The 21133-nt window shown below is 39.8% G+C and overlaps 1 protein-coding gene across 1 annotated transcript in view; it reads left to right on the top strand.

Moving 5' to 3' along the window:
• The window catches only part of onecut2 (one cut homeobox 2), a gene marked incomplete at both ends in the record, with an annotated part of 28081 nt that extends 19988 nt beyond the window's left edge, over window positions 1–8093 (top strand). Inside the window, one exon of the mRNA XM_083898139.1 lies at window positions 7804–8093. Within this exon, the coding sequence (XP_083754265.1) occupies window positions 7804–8093 (290 nt within the window). The remainder of the gene's footprint in view (window positions 1–7803) is intronic.
• Between the last annotated feature and the right edge of the window lie 13040 nt (window positions 8094–21133).

Here is a 21133-nt window from a genome sequence, read left to right on the forward strand (position 1 = left end):
ATAGCAATAGGGTTAGCACTAAACTTATGCAGCATGTGGACGTTGTTAGTACTCATGCTAACATGCTTGGTGTTTTCACGTCATGATTTGCTTTGGTTACGCAAACTTTGTTTGTTTTTAAACCTGCTGCAGGTCGATGCTCGCGCGTTTGCCGTGCTGCGGGTTAGCGCTAATGTTGCTATGGAAAATTTAGAAGAAACATGATGACAAGCATGAACAGAAGCTAACAGAAGATGTGATGCTAGCCGTGACGTGGTGAAAGGGCTTTTATTTTTATCTTTTTGTTTGTTATACAGCATTTGATGCCGTTTTAGCGCTTATTTTTTATTTTGAGGCACTTTGTGTTACATAATATCGCGTCGTCTAATAGCAACAGGACGCATGTGTAGCTCTGTGGAGACGGAGGCTGTCATGGCCAAGTTACCAGGCCATGATATATCTCTGTGGTGAGGGTGAAAACAGTCTGTAATGACTCTGCTCATCTCCTCTTTCTCCCCCACTCTCTCTCTCCGTCTGTCTGTCTGTAAAATGAAACCAGTGTTTCGTTGGCTCGCTCACTTCCTGTCTTCAAACTCGGGAAAACTTTATTCCTCTACAGCAGCCAATGAATAAACACAACACTGAATGCTTAAAGGTGCCATATGTAAGAATGTGGCCAAAAACGGTTACTACATTCAAATTCAAAATACCGAGGTCTTTTAGGTTTCGCTTGCTGACGTAACTGGCAACCCGTGGGTTGCTCGGCAGCTGAGACTTGACTGACTGCAATGATTGGTAGACGGCAGTAGGTGGCGCCACATGCCAAAACATGATTTCAAAACATAAACATGATTTGCAGTCTGCAAAATGTTTTTTTATGCAAATATTTTGTCTGTACTGTTGTTGTTGGTGAGTTCAGTTTGTTATATGAACATTATTCCTGAGTCTCTGTGACATATTAGGAGGATTTTATGGCCAGTTGATTAATTACATAATGCACCTTTAAATGGATAAATATCAATTTTTTTGTATAATTCAATCGGGCCCAGAATAGAACCTTGTGGGACACCAAACGTTTAAAAAATCCGGTTAATTAGTTAAACTATAACTGTCAAGTGATAAATCGCGATACCTGAGGGCAGATTGGACGCTATAGTGGCTCAACATTGCCTCTTGGGGTAAAAAGCGGTATTACAAGCTAGCTGGTTAGCATGGCAATTCGAGTAGATATTGTCGTAGTCCCTAGACAGATAGTTGTTCAAAGTTATTGGGTTTTTTTTAACAGTAGTTTGAATTGGTGCCATCTTCCTGGCTTCTCCGGCTTCTCCAGCTTCTCCGATAAAACATTCCCCCCCCGTCGTTTCTTAAAAACCTGCGTGTAACACGTCGATGTGTTAGCGGTGAGTGTCACCAGCTCTTGAGACTCGGGGCCCGCTTGACTTCCAACCCTCCACCTGAGTGAACAGAGGACAGATTTCACGCTGGGATAGTGCCTCCTTCGTTATATAAACCGTATTGGACGACTTGACCTTTCAGGTCAGCCGTGGCTGTGAAGCAGCTGATTGGGTTTTTTGAAACGAACGCTCGCATGCTCGGGTTCCACAAAAAGCCTCGTAAAGATGAAGGTGTTTAACCGGGGTGTGGATTTGTCCATATTTACTGAAATCAATCATCAGTATTTAGACACAGGCTTTGTTGTTAGCTGAGTGCTAATATTAGCTTGTTATTGCGTTGCGATGGAGTCAAATTTGTGCGCTAATGATGCGTTCGGGCCATGTAGGAAGCGTTGAATGTGCATAATAAATGACGACTGATATTATATTTTACAAGACAATCACATAAATTCAATTTTTTAGCTAACGTACCAGTTTGCACCAAACCCCATTGAGAAAATCAACGATTTAAGCTCACGGGGACACAGGAGCTGCTGCTCCACTGCTGCCCCGTGTGGTCACTTTGTGTCACTGAGGTAAATCCGAACAAAGGTTTTCAAACGCCGAATTCTTTAAATGGCACATCGGAACTTACCGATGATTTTCTGAATGGAGTTTGGCGCGTAGGTTTACAGATTTCAGTTTCCTGTTGAAAAGAAACAGACGAAAACAGATCGTCAGAGTCTCATAGCGTCCCTGTCACCACGTACGACTACTTTTTAAAAATTATTCGATTGTATTGTTGTTGTTGTTTTTTTTACGAGATTTGCAGTATATTACAAAAAAGACTGTAGCCTGTGTTGTAATGCGTTTGCCATGCTGTGGTTTAGCGCTAATGTTGCTATGGAAAATTTAGACGAAACATGATGAGGATGATGATGACACAAGCATGAAAAGAAGCTAACAGAAGCTAAAGGAACCCCCAGCAGATGTGATGCTAGCTGTGACGTGGTGAAAGGGCTTTTATGTTTATCTTTTTGATTCTTTTTGATTCTGATTTCTTCCACGCATCACCTTTAAATGTCTACGTTTTTGTAAAAAATAGCGTTGTCGTGACGCCGGACGCGGACAGACGTCGCGTCTGACGAGCGGCTGAATCCAAACGCCGACTCATGACTGCAAACCGAATGTGGCGCCGTGTTGTAGCCTGTGTTGTAAATAGATGTTAAATATACAGCTTTCTGTGAGTAAAAGGCAGCGATACACACAACGGCCGAGTGATTCAACCAGTCGTGGGGGTTACAGTGAGGATCAAACACGCAATTATATTATTCAAAAAGGGTAGGGGGGGGGGGGGGGGGGGTTTACCACTGAGAGGAGAGAGGGGGGGGGGGGGGAGAGAGGGCGGGCGGCCTTTCTGTAAAGGTACGTCTGGCGATCGATGGGATCAATAACGCCACAGCTCGCCGTGTCTTTCATCAGCTCCCTGTGCGCGTCCCTCGCTGTCGGACACACGTCTCTAACTGCAAACGAGATCAGCAGCAGGAAAAACACGGACACAGAGAAACAGAGAGTGTTTTTCCTCTGTCACTGTTTGCCACTCAATGTTCCTGCATCATCATCGTCATCATCATCACATCATCAGCATATCGAGAAACACAGTGTAATAGAGCAGCACAAAACCAGGCATGCTCTCATCTCACAAAGCACTATATGCATTATATTTTATATAAAAATAATATTTTATATATGTAGATACATATATATGTATGTATATATGTATACATATATAAATAATGTAGAAAAGGGCAGTCAGATTAATAAATAACGCAGGATATAGAGACCACCACAAGGTTATTATAAATCTAACGAAATAAGGAAAACTAAAATTGGGAAAACATTTTCCTTAACTGAAATAAAAATAAAAAGTAAAAGAGTTTAAAACTAACTGTTTTTGGTTGTATTTGAGACAACTTATACTTTTTTATCGCCTAAAATTATAATTTTTTTTAATCTTGCGCCTGGCAAATTCTCCATATAACAAAAAAAAAGCTAACACAAGCTAACAAACTTATAAAAACTAGCAAAACATGCTAAAAACAAACTAATTATTATTTATTTTTTTTTAAGTCAAAATGAAATAAAAACTAAAAATTGGGAAAACATTTTTATTAACTGAAATAAAAATTAAAAATAGAGTTTAAAACTAACTGTTTTTGGTTGTATTTGAGACAACTTTTTTTTATCTTCTAAAATGATCACTATTTTTAATCTTTAATTCTCCATATTACAAAAAAAGCTAACAAAAGCTAATAAGCTAATAAAAACTAGCAAAACCCGCTCTAGAAACAAACAAAAATTCAACTCATTTTAAAAAACAAAAAGTCAAAATGAAATAAAAACTAAACGAATGAAAAAAAAACTATTATATATATATATATATATATTATATATCGGTGATGAAAAATCCAGACATTAAGAACTTTGTATAAAATACTGTAAATATGTAAATATTTGGTGATGGGATAAAAGTAACGTCTATAAACGAAACATATAAGTTTTTACTTCTGTATATAAACGTGACGAGATGTAAACGTGTATAAAAATCTATCTATAGGAGACTCAAATTTAAAAAAAAAAAAAAAAAAAAAAGGTCCGACACTGACTCCGCCCACAGCTGGAGGTTTCATCACAAAGAGCCAAAGAGGTAAATATTGAAGTCCAGAGTCCAGGATTTAACTCTGGAACAAACAGAGGAAAAAGAACTGGGACACGTTTATTTTGTTTGTCACCATTAAAGGTGCAGTAGGCAAGATTTTTTTTAGACTGTACCACACGTAACATGCTACTCATCCCACGTACAACACATCTATATATATATATATATATTTACATAAGTGCAACATACATACACAAATAATATCACGTTCAATCCTTGTTCATACTGTTTATATTCTGCTAACTTAATGTCTATAATGTATATTTTATTTTAACTTTTTAGTCTTATTGTAAATGTGTGATAATAATAAATATATTATGTGGAAATGCATTTTAAATTTTTTATCACGTATATTTTTTGTTATTTGCACATTCTGCAAAGCTGCGTCACCTTTAGCGAACCGGTCGCTATCCTAGCATCGCTAACAACTGCCGACTCTGCAAAGAAACCTCGTACGAGTCTAAACGTCGGGTCAAAAAGTGTCGAAAAGGGGGGCGGAGACTCTTGGTCTGGTGGGAGGAGCTTAATAGACAGAATTTCACTGATCCGGCATACTGCAGCTTTAAATCTGACCGTGTCAATAAAAAGATAAATATATCAAATATAAAAAAGACGTTTATTATTTTAATTATACTACGTCATATAAGGTGGGATGTTTATTGTGGTGTAAAAGAGGAGGCGGATTTTTAGACCATTTGTCTCTCCACACACACACACACACACACACACACACACACACACAGTGTTCATATTCACAGATCAATAGTGCCACCTCCTGAGCGTGTGGAGGATTAATATTCACTTCAATAACACATCAGTGAGAGAACAGACCGACGAGAATCAATTATTTTATATATATATATATATATACATATATATATATATACACACATGTATATATATATATAAATAAGATTAATAAAATACAAAATAATAATGATAATAATAATAAATGAGTAGTTTTATGTTTGATGATCTGTTTTTATAAAATCCTCCATTGTAGTTTAGTGGAACTTCAAAATAAGAGCCTTTTTTGTCTTATTTTGAATGTTGTTGTTTTTTTTACGCAGTTAAACACTGTTTTAATGTTATACTGAGAGGAGACAGGAGGAGAGAGAGAGGTGTGTGTGTGTGTGTGTGTGTGTGTGTGTGTGTGTGTGTGTGTGTGTGTGTGTGTGTGTGTGTGTGTGTGTGTGTGTGTGTGTGTGTGTGTGTGTGTGTGTGTGTGTGTGCGTGTGTGTGTGTGTTCACAGCGAGGACAGTTTCCCCTTACATAATAGTTTTGTCACTGAATTGACTCCTTCAGTGAATTTGTATCGATCCGACTCCGACTCGTGCATACTTAATTCACAGAGGTAATCAAATCAAACGCACCCACACCTCCTCCTCCTCCTCCTCCACCTCCTCCTCGCTGACTGGCAGACATCAGACGAGGTGTTGTTGTTGTTGTTGTTGTTGTTGTTTATTTGGCCCTGAAATAGTCAAAGAAATCATAAATTACACATTAATTATACGAGTTGTTATAGATAAAAAGATTACTTAATGTAATAAACATTTAAAAGGGTCAGTCTGTATATTTTTGGCCACATATTTACACGTATATTCAATTGAAGCTGGAGCCATATATTTGCTTTTGCTGTTATTTATTAGTTTTTCTCCTTGTTTTTGTCTCTCAATGAACAGAAACTCGTTAAACTTTGCCCAAAATTTCAGGAAATTCTCAAATTGTCGAAACCTGCCCACATGTAAGGCAAAAAACAGGGCTCAACAGCGCCACCTTTTTATCTAATCTGTATATATGTACGTATGGTTTGTTCTGTGGTCACTTGAGATGAGTCTACCTCTTGTTTTCCATGTTTTTTTCAGCTACTTTGTGGAAATTAAAGTTAAACGCGTTTGTTTTTGTAAATTGAATTAAAAAACATTATTGTTTAGAGTTATTTAAAGGTGCCATATGTAAGAATGTGGCCAAAAACGGTTACTGCATTCAAATTCAAAATACCCGAGGTCTTTTAGGTTTCGTTTTCTGACGTAACTGGCAACCCGTGGTTGCTCGGCAGCTGAGACACTACTGACTGCAGCGATTGGTAGACGGCGGTAGGTGGCGCCACATGCAAAAAAAAACATGATTTCAAAACATAAACATGATTTGCAGTCTGCAAAAAAAAAATTTAATGCAATTTTTTTTGTCTGTACTGTTGTTGTTGGTGAGTTCAGTTTGTTATATGAACATTATTCCTGAGTCTCTGTGACATATTAGGAGGATTTTATGGCTTTAGTTGCTTTAGATTTATTACATAATGCACCTTTAAACCTATAAAATGGACCTATTAACCCATTAATTGCGTGGTTATGCATGTATACAAGTCGTGTTGTGAAGGGAACATAATAATATCGAGGAGATCACAGACAGACAGACTTGTGTTATTACGCTCAGGGATTTTCTGAGCTTACAGGTTGTTATTGTTTAAAGATCGATGAGCTGATTATGTTGAGAAAACAAAATCTCGCAAACACGCGGCGAGAAGATGAAACTTTTCGCGTCCTGTTTGTGTTTCATATGAGAGACGCCGTCAAATTCCCCTCCAATATTTTTTCCCTGTAGTTCAAATAAAAACAAGCAACACGAACACCAGAGGTCGACGCGTATGGATTTTTACTCTGCGGTCGATGACGATCATGTGACTCATATGTTATATATATATATATATATATATGATATATATTGTTTACCTCCATCTGATAAAATATAACTGTTGAATAATTGAAATAATGCAATTTTAAAAAATATTAGTGCTTGATAAATTAAAGTTGCTTAAAGTTTCACCCATTTTTTCCCACTTGGTCAAATGTAACACAGCTAAGAGCAGGAAGTGACTTTTTTTTAATTATTATTATTATTTAAATCCCAACGTCCTCTGTTGTCGTATATATATATACATAATGATAATAATAAAGAAACTATTAAATGCACAAAACCTGGACAATAAATGTTTGGGTGAAAAAAACGAAGTTTCTGAGAATTTTTTTTTTTGTAAATTTACATAAATCATCATCGGCCGATTCAGTAAATAATAATCTAATCCAACCCAAGTTATTTGGATTAATTTAAGTGTCAAAAACTGACTAAATGAGGGGAAAGTAGCGATTGTGCTAGCATGCGCTAAAAATCGCTACATTTCTCCATGGACTTTGGTGCAGCAGAGTGAGCAATGACGATGAATTCATCCTAATTTAAATAAATAAAATTAAATCTGCCAAATTAAATATACATAATCATCTGCTGTGGTCAAAGAAAAAGAAAAACCATGGTTCTCAAACTGTGGTACGTGGAACCATCAGTGGTACGCTGTTCATTTACGAACCGTTCAATTCGCCCAAACAATTCAAAATGGACGACTTCCTGTTGAGTTGAGGCCATGGTTACGATTCACTTTTTTGTTCGTCTTGGTCTACGGCATCTTCCCACCAAGTTTCGGGAAATTCGGTGGAACTCAAATTTGGGCTCGGTTTTCACCTTAGGGGGCGCTATAGAGCCATTGACTTGACCTATTGTGCAGGTTAACGCCCTCAAAAATGACTGAGAAGCAACGCAATAATAATAATAACATGGAGAAAAAAAATAGCCATTTCAGCCCCTAGCATTCTTTAGCTAGCTTAAACACAGATGAGTGGTTGTACCTGTAACTGACGTCTGTTTTCTTCTTCTTCTTCTTCTTCCCCGTCTCGCAGCGTGCAAACGGAAGGAGCAGGACACGGCGAAGGAGCGCAACAGCACACCAAAGAAGTCGCGGCTGGTCTTCACCGACCTGCAGCGGCGCACCCTGCTGGCCATCTTCAAGGAGAACAAGCGGCCGTCCAAAGAGATGCAGCTCACCATCTCGCAGCAGCTGGGCCTCGAACTCACCACCGTCAGCAACTTCTTCATGAACGCGCGACGCCGCAGCCTGGACAAATGGACAGACGACGGCGGGAGCCCCGGGGGCCACTCTTCTGCGTCCAGCACTTGTACCAAAGCGTGATGAAGGATGGCGTCGGAGGGGGGTGGGGCTGGGAGGGAGGGAGGGCGGGGCGTTGGGGGTCAAGGGTCGTCGTTTTCGCGATGGAGGAAAAAACCAAACTTTTTACATTTTTTTCTTTGTTCGTTTGTTGCGTTTGTTGAGGCTGATGAACTGAGAGAGGGGCTGCTCACTGCGACGACTTGTTTGTAGCCAAACCGCCTTTTTACAAATTCATCATCATCATCATCATCATCATCATAAAAAAAAAAAGCTGAAGCTGAAGCTGAAGAAGGGTAAAACACACACAAACCTCACCACGGGAAGAAAAACCAAAAAAAAAAAAAAACGATAAGAGAGTCGTGAATCACAGACTTCTGCAAGGACAGTTTCGCTAACTCACTAGCCCAAAAATACCAAAGACTAGAAGACGATGTATGTTTTCTATTATGCAATATATGCTAGGAACCGACCAAACCAGGAACCAATGAAAGCTTTATGACTGCAGAATGTGTGAGAGGTCAGTTAGAAGCAGATAGCGTACGTAGACGCCGAGCTACGGAGACGGCGACGCCCAAATTTAGCAATCCGACGCGGGTGGATTGCGATGTTTGGTGCGTTGTAGTGAGTTCCGGTTGTTTTGGAAGTCGAAACTGAGAGAGACGTCTCGCCCGAGTTTAATGGGTTCTGCGAAAATGCCCTGAGTCACAGTGTCCTGTGGTTAATGTTAGCTGATTATAGCTAAGTTTGCTAACTAGCGAGCTAACCCACTCTATTTGATAAACACTAAAAAAAACACATCACTGTGTGTGCTGACTGATTCAATTGGACTTCTTTTGGACCAATTGGACCAAAATGGCAGCGTTATGTTTGGAGCGGCCATTTTGAATTGTGACTCTTGGGGCGCGCGAGGAGTTTCCGACCTCCGAGTGCAACTGGAACGCATTGACACGTGGAGCCGAGGGTAAAGTTGGACTCTAGTCAAAAACCAAAACCAAAGACATACAAGGTGGGAAAACGGGGTTGTTCATTTCAAAACAAAAACTACTTCCTAATTCAAAAACAGTATGAAAACATTGTTTTGCTAGCTTACAAGGAGTTAGCGCAGTGTGCTAACTAGAAGATTTAACCGTTTTGCTCACAAACAAAGTGATGAATAATGGCTGGGGTGACCATAATAACAAAACAAAAAAATCAAGATTAGACTTACCAAAATATACACATACAGTATTATTATTATTATTATAACTAAAAGTATCGACAAAAACGACGAGATTTCTGCCACAAAACCTCAAATTTTACCAAAGACCAAAAGAGTTATGAAATGACAAAATATGCAAGCACAAACACACACATTCTCCTCATGATTTGAGCGGACGCGTAGAATTACAAGCTTACACAACACACCTAACTATTATAGTGTATTTTATATATATATATATATATGACTCCATATATATATATATATATATATATATATATACACACATAAGCGTATGTGAGCACAAATGTTGAAGCACATTTTCTTTGCAATAGAACTGGAGCTCTCTGCCAAGCCGAATGGTTCTTCACATCTTAGAAAACTCAGGATGCCATTTTTTTCTAAACAGCGGCTGAAATCCATTCGGCGTCTGTCTTCACACACACACACACACACACACACAAAGTTACGTACACACACACACGCGGAAAACTTTAAATTCCCCAGCCCGCGACGGGAAAAAACCTCGTCAGCTAAACCAAAACCAAAGCTTAGCTAATAACCAGTTTCACCACCCGATCGGCCATCATTCGTGTTAGTTAGTTAGCACACATCCGCTAGGGCGGCGCTCTCCACTTAGCATTTTTAGCAGTAGCACAATCTGTTCTCACGCAGATGCTATCTATTTATTTTAACATTGACCTGGAAGCGATAGATTTGACAACGCACAAACAACCGTTTTGGTTTTCATCGGGGGGGGAAAAAGCACCAAAAGCGGTCTGGATTTAGCTGTAAAATGCTAACATGCTGTTTGGAGCCGCCGCCGCCGCGCGTCAACATCGTCAAACAAACCAGCGAAACAAAGCTGAACCCCGCGGAGGACGAACTGTCCAGGCGGATCAGGGCCTTTGTAATAGTTAAAGAGGACAATCTAAAGACGATGCCTGGCAGGTTACCGTCTCTTTTAGCGGGTTTCAAGCGCGGCTGGTACAAAAAAAAAAAAAAAAAACGCCGCGGGACGAATCCCACTCTGAGGTCAAGGACTTTGACCCCAGACGGGATTTGTCGGCGGCCGTTTGACCGTTTGGACGCTTTCGTCCGTCCAAAAAAAACACCCGCGGATTTAAGTGTGACACTTCATACTGTACAGCCTTTAAAACACCGTGTAAATACGTCAATCATCGTCATGAATCACCTCACACTCGAGCTATCGAACCAAAAAAAAAAAAGAGAGAAACGAGAAACAAATACCAAAGGAAAGTCGGTCAGTCAGCAGCCCCTGCTCCGTAGAAACAAACTCCTTAGGCGGACGGACCAACTGACGGAGTCCCGGCCCGTGGTATCGACGCGAGCCGAAAGGATTTGAGAACGAAAAAACGATGGACACTTGAGACTTTTTCTATTTATTGACAAATCGAAACCAAAGAAAACCTTGTTCTGCACCTAACTGTTCCAACAAAACGGAAGAAAAAAAAAAAAAACTAGCTGAAGATGGAAGAGAATTATTACCAAAAAAAAAAACACAACACAAAAAAAGGGAGCGGTGGCGACGATGTCGAGGACGGACGAGAAGGACGGACAACATCGCGGACGCAAGATGGCGACGACAAAAGAGCGAGAGAGGGTAAAAAACCACGCGGGACGGAACGCATGGAGGAGGAGGAGGAGGAGGAGGGCGGCCATTTTGTTTTCTTCCCTCCGAAACCCCCCCCCCAACAAACCAACCCACCCACAAAGGCAGAACATTATTAATGTGTCTCTCACGGTTGAAGAGTGTCTTTAACGTGTGCCTATGCAGTTTTTTCAAAGTTAACAAAAAAACAAAAACAAACAAAAAAAAAAAAAAACGGTTAAGAGAACAACAGAAACCTCATCAGCTAACAAACCAAAGATTCACCGTTGACTCCAGTGGTCGCTCGCTGCTCCGCCTCACAACCGCGAAAAAAAACAAAAAACGTCATCAATCAATCCGTCAAAAAAAATATCTCCCCCGCTACGTTATTTCGACCGCTGTAGGTTAGCGTTTGAGCTAACTCACCAAAAAAAATCCAGTTTTCCAAAGAGAAACGGCTCATGCTAGCTGCCTAGCATGTACCTAGCTTAAATACGGCCCCGCGTACTTCCGATTCCGTCCCAGTGTCGGACGATTGCGTACGGTTCCACGTGTACTTGACATTAATTACGTATCGCGCAACGTAGCGGAAACTATGAATTGGCCGACTAAAACACGCAGGGTTTTCTTCCTCCGACGTGGCATCGATACGATCGTACGTTTTCACGAACTTCTGTTTTTTTTTTTTTACCATAAAAATCAAAAAGTCATTAACCTGCTCCGTATGACGAAGTCTACCTCCGATAATCTCAAGCAGTGAACGTAAACGATGCCAGACGACAGCACCGGCCGACGCGCTCAGTTTATTTTAGTTTTGTTCCAAACATCAAAAAATAGCTTTAAGGTCTTTATTTTAGCGGCGTTTTTACGCTTCGCGCGCTAACGCCGCCGCCGCTGCTGTTGTCTGGCGAGTTTCTCACTGCAAAGAGAGTGACAATGTATTTGCTACGTGAGACGTACAGTTCATACCAAAGATTTCCTGCTGTACAGACAGTAGCACACGCTGACAACACTCTTTCATCGCTTTACTTATTTATTTCACATTCCAAACTCACTGTGTCTGCGTTTTCTTTTTTGATTATTATTTTTTTTTTGGCTTTTCCTCCCAAACCAAAGTCAAAGTTATCTGCTAAGAAAGTCTACAATACAGTATACTGTGACAGTACCATGGTTTACACTATGGTACATCAGTTAGATACATCTGTACTTAACTAATTAATGAATGAATTAATTAATTCATTCATTAATTAATGAATGAATTAATTAATGAATGAATTAATTCATTCATTCATTAATTAATTAATGAATGAATTAATTAATTAAAAATTACTTGATTCATTAAATGTAATTCATAAAATAATTAATTAATTAATTAATTAATTAATTAATTAATTAATTAATTAAATAAATAATGAACATTACTTGATGAACCTTAAGTAAAATGCGGGAAAAGCAGTACCATAATATGGTACTGTGTAATTACCGACTAAACAATAGGCTTTTATTTTCTTAATTTAGATATTATGAAGTGTGCAACTCATTCATTTGGAATTAAATAAACATTCAAAAAGCTCAAAAATATACACTTTCAAAGTCTGCGATGGACCAGAAACGAAAAATTTAAAGGACTTCCAGGAAACTAGCATTAGTTAGCGCTATTTTCTAGCTAATGCTACAAAGCGCTACTGGTTTGGATGAAAAGTAAAAAAAAAAAAAAAAGCAAATCAAGCATATTTTTGTACGACACGATGCCACGTGTGGACGATAACCACACCCACTTCTTCACCGGGGGGGGGGGGCGGAGCCGAGCCGAGCCACTGCTCCATGTTGTACAAACGTCAAATAACGAATCCAAAACAAACCAAATAAACACGACGTCAAACACCCGCTGAGAGAAACTGCTAAGATATCGGTCGAATAGCTTTAACCTTTAGTTTTCTCTCTTCTTCTTCTTCTTCTTTGTTCTGTACGTTACAAAAAAAAAAATAATGCTTCTAATCCAAAGAAAAACCTCCGCCCACCTGATCCTCTCATCCCGGTGGCCACGCCCAAAGGAGTGGGCGTGGCCCGTGGCTCAGGGGGCGGCGGCCATTTTTCCATTCCCACTTGCAGTTCTGTCTGGATGTAAAAACACGGGCTTTTAAATCTGCCAGGAAAGAAAGAAAAAGAGGGGGAAATGAGAGTGAAAGCGTCCCAAAGAGGTTCTGATCACTTTGTTTTTTAAAAGTACTTAAACTTTATTGTCACTGATACTACCACTATGTCTCTTCCTTAGGTTTTTTTTTTTTTTGCAATATGTGATTGTTGTTTCCTTTTATTTAATGTGTAATTTATGCTTTATTTTTTTAATCGTGAATTAATTTAAGTGAACAAATTTCGTTGCCAAATCTCCCTCCGAACCTTTTCCCCCCGTTTTTTCTAACGACGATTTCGCTTTTTGCCAAAGTTTACGTTGTACGTTTTCCCCCCTTTTTTTTTTCTCCCGTTGGACGGTGTATTTATTTATGAGGCGTTTGTAGAACGCGCTAGTTTTGTACTTAAGGATAATTTAAGGCTATTTAATTATTAGGTGTAATTACGTTTTTGTTTTTTTTTGTTTTTCAATGAATATTTATGAGTATTTAAGAATGTTAGTCGCATCAAAGATGCAGTGCTTAAAACGCCAGGCCTGTTAATTTATTCTCGTTTTAAAAAAGCCAATGAAATGTGTGAGTTATGAATGTTTAGATTTAAAGACGGAACAATGTAGGAATTATTTTCCGATCTAGTATTTTGTCCTGGTTCGGATTTGACTTGGAAACAATCTGTTTATGACAAACAATACGAGCACTGCATCTGTTTGACTTCCTTGTGATTTTACGGATTTCAATTATGATTATTATTATTATTATTATTGTTGTTGTTATTATTATTTTTGCATCCTGCTGACCATCGTTTGAACAAGCAATGAATTTCAGACCGACGATGTTCTCGCGACACTTGATCAGGTGAAGTAAGGGGCCACACACTGAGATAAACCGACTCACCAAAGATGACTGGGGATCCTCGAGAGGCCAAAGAAACTGTGTGCGAGCGTGTTTACGTCCGCGCGGCTCATACAATCGGTTAAAAAGTCGCCGTACGCTTCGTTTGTGCGTCGTTCTGCCCATAAAACGTCAAAGAAATCAGATTTTAGCTGCATTTACACTGCGTTTAGACCATGTACGGAAGGCAAACACTGCTATAATTCTATATATATTAACTCCCTACGTCTATTATTAAAAAATTAATTGGGTATTACAAATAACACATTTTCTGGTGCACAGTTCATACACTCCATGAAAGCCATTTTTTAAAATAGTTAAAGGTGCCATATGTAAGAATGTGGCCAAAAACGGTTACTACATTCAAATTCAAAATACAGATGCTCTTTTAGGTTTTTTGACTTAACTGGCAACCCGCGGTTGCTCGGCAGCTGAGACTCTACCGACTGCAATGATTGGTAGACGGCGGTAGATGGCGCCACATGATTTCAAAACATAAACACGATTTGCAGTCTGCAAAATATTTTTTTTTTATGCAAATATTTTGGCTGCACTGTTGTTGTTGGTGAGTTCAGTTTGTTATATGAACATTATTCCTGAGTCTCTGTGACATATTAGGAGGATTTAGATTTATTACATAATGCACCTTTAAATAAATATTTTAGAGGTTTGTTTTTACGACCATACGCGGCAACGAACGTAAAGACGACGCGGCGACATGGCCGCGCGTACGAGCGACGAAGGACGCAAACACGCCCGACTCGTTTCGGCCCGTTTTTCGGGGGAAGGAGATGTGAGCTAGCTTAAAGCTTAGCTGCTTCCAAGACTGACTTTGTAAGGGGGTGTGTAAAAAGTTTGAGAAAAAAAAGAAGAAAAAAAAAAAAAAGAAAAAACTTTCTATTTCAGTAGTGAGAACCAGAGAGGCTACCTCACTGACTTTACATTTGTCTTTTTAATCGTGTTGATGAAACCAAAGAAACCAAAGATTTGTTTGTTTGTTTTTTCTCTTCGGTACGGTCTGCGCTCAGCTCCACGCTCCCGTCTTTTCTCTCCTTATAATGACGCCACATTTTAAACCTCTTCTTCTTTCTATTTCTTTTTTTTTAACCCCCTAACGACTGTCGTTTCCCCCCCAAAAATAATAAGTGTGAAGGGGAAAGAGGCAGATATATTTACCGAGAACGAATCCATAGCTCGGACGTTTAGTAGTTTGTTTTTTTGTGCGATGTGTCGCGCGACAAAAGGCCGCCAAAGACCGAGAAAACTAATCAATAAAAAACCAAAGCGTAGTCGTGGTCGTTAGGCCGATATACGCGCGGAAAAAAAGACACTTTTAATTTAAGTCGATAATCGCGATCGACCTCACAGAAACGCATGCAAACGGAAACCCCGAGATACGACCTTATGCTGATGATCGACTTATTTTTATATACGTGAAGTTCCTCGTTTGGACTCAGTGAATCTGACCAAAAACCCGGTGAATCTGAGGTTTTTTTAGCCGTTTTTCCATCTTCTTTTGTTTCACGTTTGCTTTCGTCGCAGACGGCGCTTTCGTTGCAAAGCGTGAGATAACCTAGGACGAGTGCCTTGCTTGAACCAAAGCGAAGTCTAGACCCACTTTCTCTGTAAAAAAAAAAAGTGAAAAAAATATACCTCCGCGTTTCCTCTCTCCGCTTCTCCGGTGCTTTGCAATGCAATCAACGCAAAGAAACCCAGAGTGAATACCAAAGGATTCCCCCCTTTTTCCTTTTCTTTCTTCTCTATCCCCCCCTATATTTCTTTATTTTCCACTTTTATTGAGCTGCGTTTCCACAAGAAACTCTGGTATCCTTTGATTTCTGGTGGAAAACGCAGCTTCTTTCCCTCAAACGGTTGCAAAGCTTTACGAGAAAAGGACGCGGAGGCGAACGTGCTAGCGCGGCGCGGCGCAGACCGTGCTTCTCTTTTACCAAACTGTTGCAGATATACCTCATAGACACTAGCGGTAGGATGATGTTATAATAGCATTATGTCATAAATTATTCACTTGCTCTTCTTCTTCTTCCTTGTTTTTTTTTTTGGGTAACTGTAACTTAAAAATGAAACCAATGTGGGGGAAAAAGCTTTATACATTTTTAAGTTGTTTTTTTTTGTAATAGTTAAAAAGGTGCGCTAAAACCAAAAATGAAAAATGCTTGTCTTCTTCTATGCTCTCTTTTTTTGTCGATGTATTCCTGTTTTCTCTCTGGTCAGACGGAGAATTTTTTTTTTTTTTTTTTGGGAGGGGGTCTCTTATTTTGAAGGGGTCACTGTCCCCTTTTTTTGGGGGGGGATTGGGAATATTGTTGGAATGATGCCAGAATAATACCGGCTCTTCACATCCATCGCATTCATTTGGAGTCCAACCACGTTTCACCTGAATATTTCCATTTCAACCTGTTTTTTTTTTTTTTGTTTCCGTGTTAAATTAGCGTCACACGTACATTATCCATACAGCCGTGCTTATAGCGCAGATTTTACGCATGACTATATTTACGATTAGCTAGCCGTGTAATGCATTGTGATTCTTATTATTAACCTTATCATTAGCATCCCCTCCCGTTTCATTTCGCACACTGTGCGCTACGCCGCGCAGCTTTTGCGTTAGCATTTCGCATTAGCGCACATTTTTGACCTGCTGGTGGAGCTTAGCCACATCTGTGCTAGCTTACCAAGGTTCACTCCCACACATACGATCTCTCCGAGCTAAAAAACATGAAGCTAGAAAGTAAAAGTATTTGGAAAAACGTATTAAAATATTTTTTTAGCGACAAGTGCGGTGACATGTGACAAATGTCAGCCAATCAACTCCACGGCGGAAATTTCAAGTACAAATTGAAGTCTGGTCCAACTCAAACTACATTAACAATAAAAGGCGATGACACAGCGTTTTTAAGCTAACATTCCGAAAGTTAGCTGTAGCGGTTAACGTACATGCTAGCTAACTTTTTCCCATGTTGCGCAACGGAAAAAAAATACTACATTTGTTAACGACACGTGAAGTTTTGTTCGCGACATTTAAACATGGGTTTAAATTAAAAAAAAAAATGTGTAGCTATGCCAGCTAGCATTCCATAATATTAGCATAATCCTTTAAGAAAAATTGTCTGTCGGGAAATTATCCTAAGACAAGTGTAACTACAACAAACGATATATAAAGTTTGAAAACGTTAGACAAATTTGTTATTTAACGAAATATGACGTTAACACATTTTAGCCACTAGAGGGCATAAGGCGACATTTTGTGCAGCTGTCTGGAAAAAGCATGGAAATATTCACGTTTAAAAAAAAAAAAAAAGTTGCCCAACACAAACAAACGTCACATTTGTACAAGATACTAAGAGCGAGAGAACAAACGCGAATAGCTAACGAACAAAAGGATAACCGGCTAACAGGAAGATTTTCGTATATCTAGATTGACGTTACCGTGGTGACAGTGTCACGTCAGTGTACGACGTGCATCGGCATTGTGTTAGTTAAAAAAACAGACTTTTTACGATGCGTCGTATCCGTCCTCCGACTTCCGAGCGACAGAAAAAAACAAAACAGCGCAAAGAACAAACCGATTTATACTTTAAACTTCAGCAATAACAACGGTGGCAGGTCTGTGCAGCTTCACGTCGTCATTTTTCATCAACCAAATCACACATACACACACACACACACATCAGTAGTTCTGTTTTACTGTTGTTGGGTTTTTTGTTTTTGTTTTTTGTTTGTTTTCTTCTCACACTTTCCTTCATAGTCGTGATACGGTAATCCAAAAACCAAAAAAAAATCAAGAAAAAAAAATCAAATTATGCATTTTTATTTTTTTACATTTGGTTGGAACAGAAAAAGAAGACGTGACTGAAAACTTGTGGTGTGGAATAAATTTAAAAAAAATAAAAAAACAACGATGATCAAACGTGACGACGACGACGACGGAGATATTTGGAGAATTAATGTTGTTCCACTCTGTGTATAAAAGACTTAAAAAAAGAAAAAGTCAATAAAGAAATCACAATGGTCTTATCCATGTACAGCTGATCCTCCTCTGATGTTTTCTTTACTCTGCACACACTGGGGAAAAGTCACTTTTTTATAATATTACTTCAGTAAAAGTCTTAAAGTTGATGACATTTACTGTACTTAAGTGTCAAAAGTTCATTTTCTGATATAAAATGTACTTACGTTTTAGAGGTAAAGCGTTAGAATTAGACTTACTTTACAACAATGCTATTTAAAAAGGTCTAGACATTGATTATTAGCATTAAACTTATAAAATTTCAGAAGAAAATAACACTTTTTTAGCTCCGTTTGCTGCATTAGCTCCTTTTAGCGCTGTTAGCGTTAGCCTACAGTCAAACTGGAGCGGGCTGTTTATAAAAGGAAAAGAGCAGCGCTAACAAATATCCAGCGTACCTGTGTACTGCGTATGTGTGCCTCTGTTTTGAAAGTTTAGCGTTACTTTAGAGACTCATTTTAACAATCTGGAGTCACGTAAACATGACGTCAGGCACGTCTTTTTCCCGGTCTGTCGTCATGGAAACGTGTCGCACGTTAACGCGCTAAATCTAAAACACCAGCCTCAAACTAAAGCTGCTTATGTAAACACTGGTTCAGTATAAGCATCGCATGCTAGTGTCAACTAGCAAGCTAATTTGGTCTACTGAACATCAACATGTTATAGCGGCGTTGTATACAAACAGACACGAATGTGTTAGTGTCACAGCCAGGTGAGCTAAGCTAAGAAGTAAGCTAATGCAGTTGAGTTTTTAGACCAAAACAGTCAGCAGTTGTTAGTTAGCTATTTTTAGCGCTCTAAAGACAAATAAAGAGCAATAATACCATGAATAATGAGTAATATGAAGATTTTGAGTGTTTACGGCTTTTTTTTTATGCGCTAAATCTAAAACACCAGCCTCAAGCTAAACCAGAGCCAGAAACCAGGCCTTAGCTAGCTTACAGCTGCTTATGTAAACACTGGTTCAGTATTATCATCACAGCTAGGGTCAACTAGCAAGCTAATTTGGTCTACTGAACATCAACATGTTATAGCAGCGTTTTATACAGACACTGATATGTTAGCGTCACAGCTAGGTGAGCTAAGCTAAGAAGTAAGCTAATGCAGTTGAGTTTTTAGAACAAAACAGTCAGCAGTTGTTAAAGTTAGCTATTTTCAGCGCTCTAAAGACAAATAAAGAGCAATAATTCCATGAATAATAGAGCCAGAAACCAGACAACAGCTAGCTTACAGCTGCTTATGTAAACACTGGTTCAGTATTAGCATCACGGCTAGGGTCAACTAGCAAGCTAATTTGGTCTCCCAGCAAGCTAATTTGGTCTACTAGCTAGCTAATTTGGTCTACTAGCAAGCTAATTTGGTCAACTAGCAAGCTAATTTGGTCTCCTAGCAAGCTAAGTTGGTCAACAGGCAAGCTAATTTGGTTTACTGAACATCAACATGTTATAAACATGAAGCAGCGTTTTAACTTATATGTTAGCGTTACAGCTAGGTGAGCTAAGCTAAGAAGTAAGCAAATGCAGTCCATTGATTTGAGTTTTGCGTGTTTTCCTCACCACTGAAGGACTTTTCCCCCCCCCACATCATAAACACTGACCTTGTCCAGGATGAGGAGTCCTCATTGAGACCCAAAACCTGGTCCTAATGATCTCAGATGACGATAAAAGAAGAGCTTTTTTCTTTGATGTTCTCTGTTGTTTCCCACGCTCTGTCCTCTTCATCAGGCGTCTGAACCCACAGGTGATAGAGAGTGGATCGCCCCGTTACCCTGGCAACAGAGAGAGAGGAGGAAGATGGGATGATTAAAAGTGGTGAGGAGGAGGAGGAGGAGGAGGAGGAGGAGGAGTGACGGGCGGATAGATGAGAGGAGATGGACGCTGGTGGACAGGAGGTGACAAAGTCATTAAAGACAAAGACGGACTGATGGATGACGGAGTGATTTAAAGAGACAGGACGGGAAATGAGAGGCAGACGGGTGGGAAACACAAAACTTTAAATATCAGTGCGACACAGACTCTGTGGGAGTCACTCTGCTCACACCAAAGGCCACGGAGGAAAATCATCCTTTGTTCTTGCTCATATTAGACGTTCACGTTTCCTCTCGTCCTCCCTTTGTGTCCTTCCTTCCTTCCTTCCTTCCTCTAATTCCTCCCCCCCTCCCTAATATCTGCGTCTCCTCTCGTCCCGTTGTCTTTTCATTCGTCTTCTCCCAATTTCTCTTTCACTCACTCACTCTCTCTCTCTCTCAGTCTCTTTCTGTGCAGAAATCAATGGTCGTTCTCTAAATAGGAGGTCACTGAGGTTGGAGGCGCTCACGTCCTGGCTTTTCAATTACGAGCACAGGCCTGCAGTCACCACACACACACGCACACACACACACACACACACACACACACACACACACACACACACACACCTTACCCCCCCCCCCCCCCCCCCGAGCGTCTCGGACAACGGATTCAGAGTCAAAAGAAAAGATTTCAGGTTTAAAGAGGAACAATTTAGGGAAAAGGAGAGAGAGAGAGAGGGGGGGAAGGAAGGAAGGACGGAAGGAAAGGCGACGTTAGGAAGGAAAGAAGGAAGGACGACATAAGGATGGATGAAGGAACGACGTAAGGAAGGAAAGAAGGATGAAGGAAGGATGATGTAAGTAAGAAAGGAGGGAAGGAAGGAAGAATGAAGAAAGCTAAGACGACTTTAGGAAGGAAGAAGGATGGACGGAAGGAAGGAAGAATGAAGGAAGGACAACATAAGGAAGGAAGGAAGGAAAGACAACGAAAGGAAGGAAGAAGGAAGGAAGGAAAGACAACGTTAAGAAGGAAGGATGACGTAAGGATGGAAGAAGGAAGGACGTAAGGAAGGAAAGAAGGAAGGACATAAGGATGGAAGAAGGAAGAATGTAAGGAAGGAAATATGACGTAAGGAAAGAAAGAAGGACGAAGGATGGAAGAAGGAAGGACGTAAGGTTGGAAAAAGGAATGACGTAAGGAAGGCAAGAAGGAAGGACATAAGGATGGAAGAAGGAAGGAACGAAGGAAGGAAGGACAACGTAAGGATGGAAGGACAACGTTAGGAAGGAAGGAAGAAGGTAGGAATGACTACACAAGTAAGAAAGGAAGGAAGGAAGAATGATGGACGGAAAGACGACGTTAGGAAGGAAGGAAGGACGGAAGGATGGAAGAAGGAAAGACGTAAGGAAGGAAA

This window comes from Microchirus variegatus, assembly GCF_963457635.1.
Source record: "Microchirus variegatus genome assembly, chromosome: 1".
NCBI lineage: Eukaryota > Metazoa > Chordata > Actinopteri > Pleuronectiformes > Soleidae > Microchirus > Microchirus variegatus.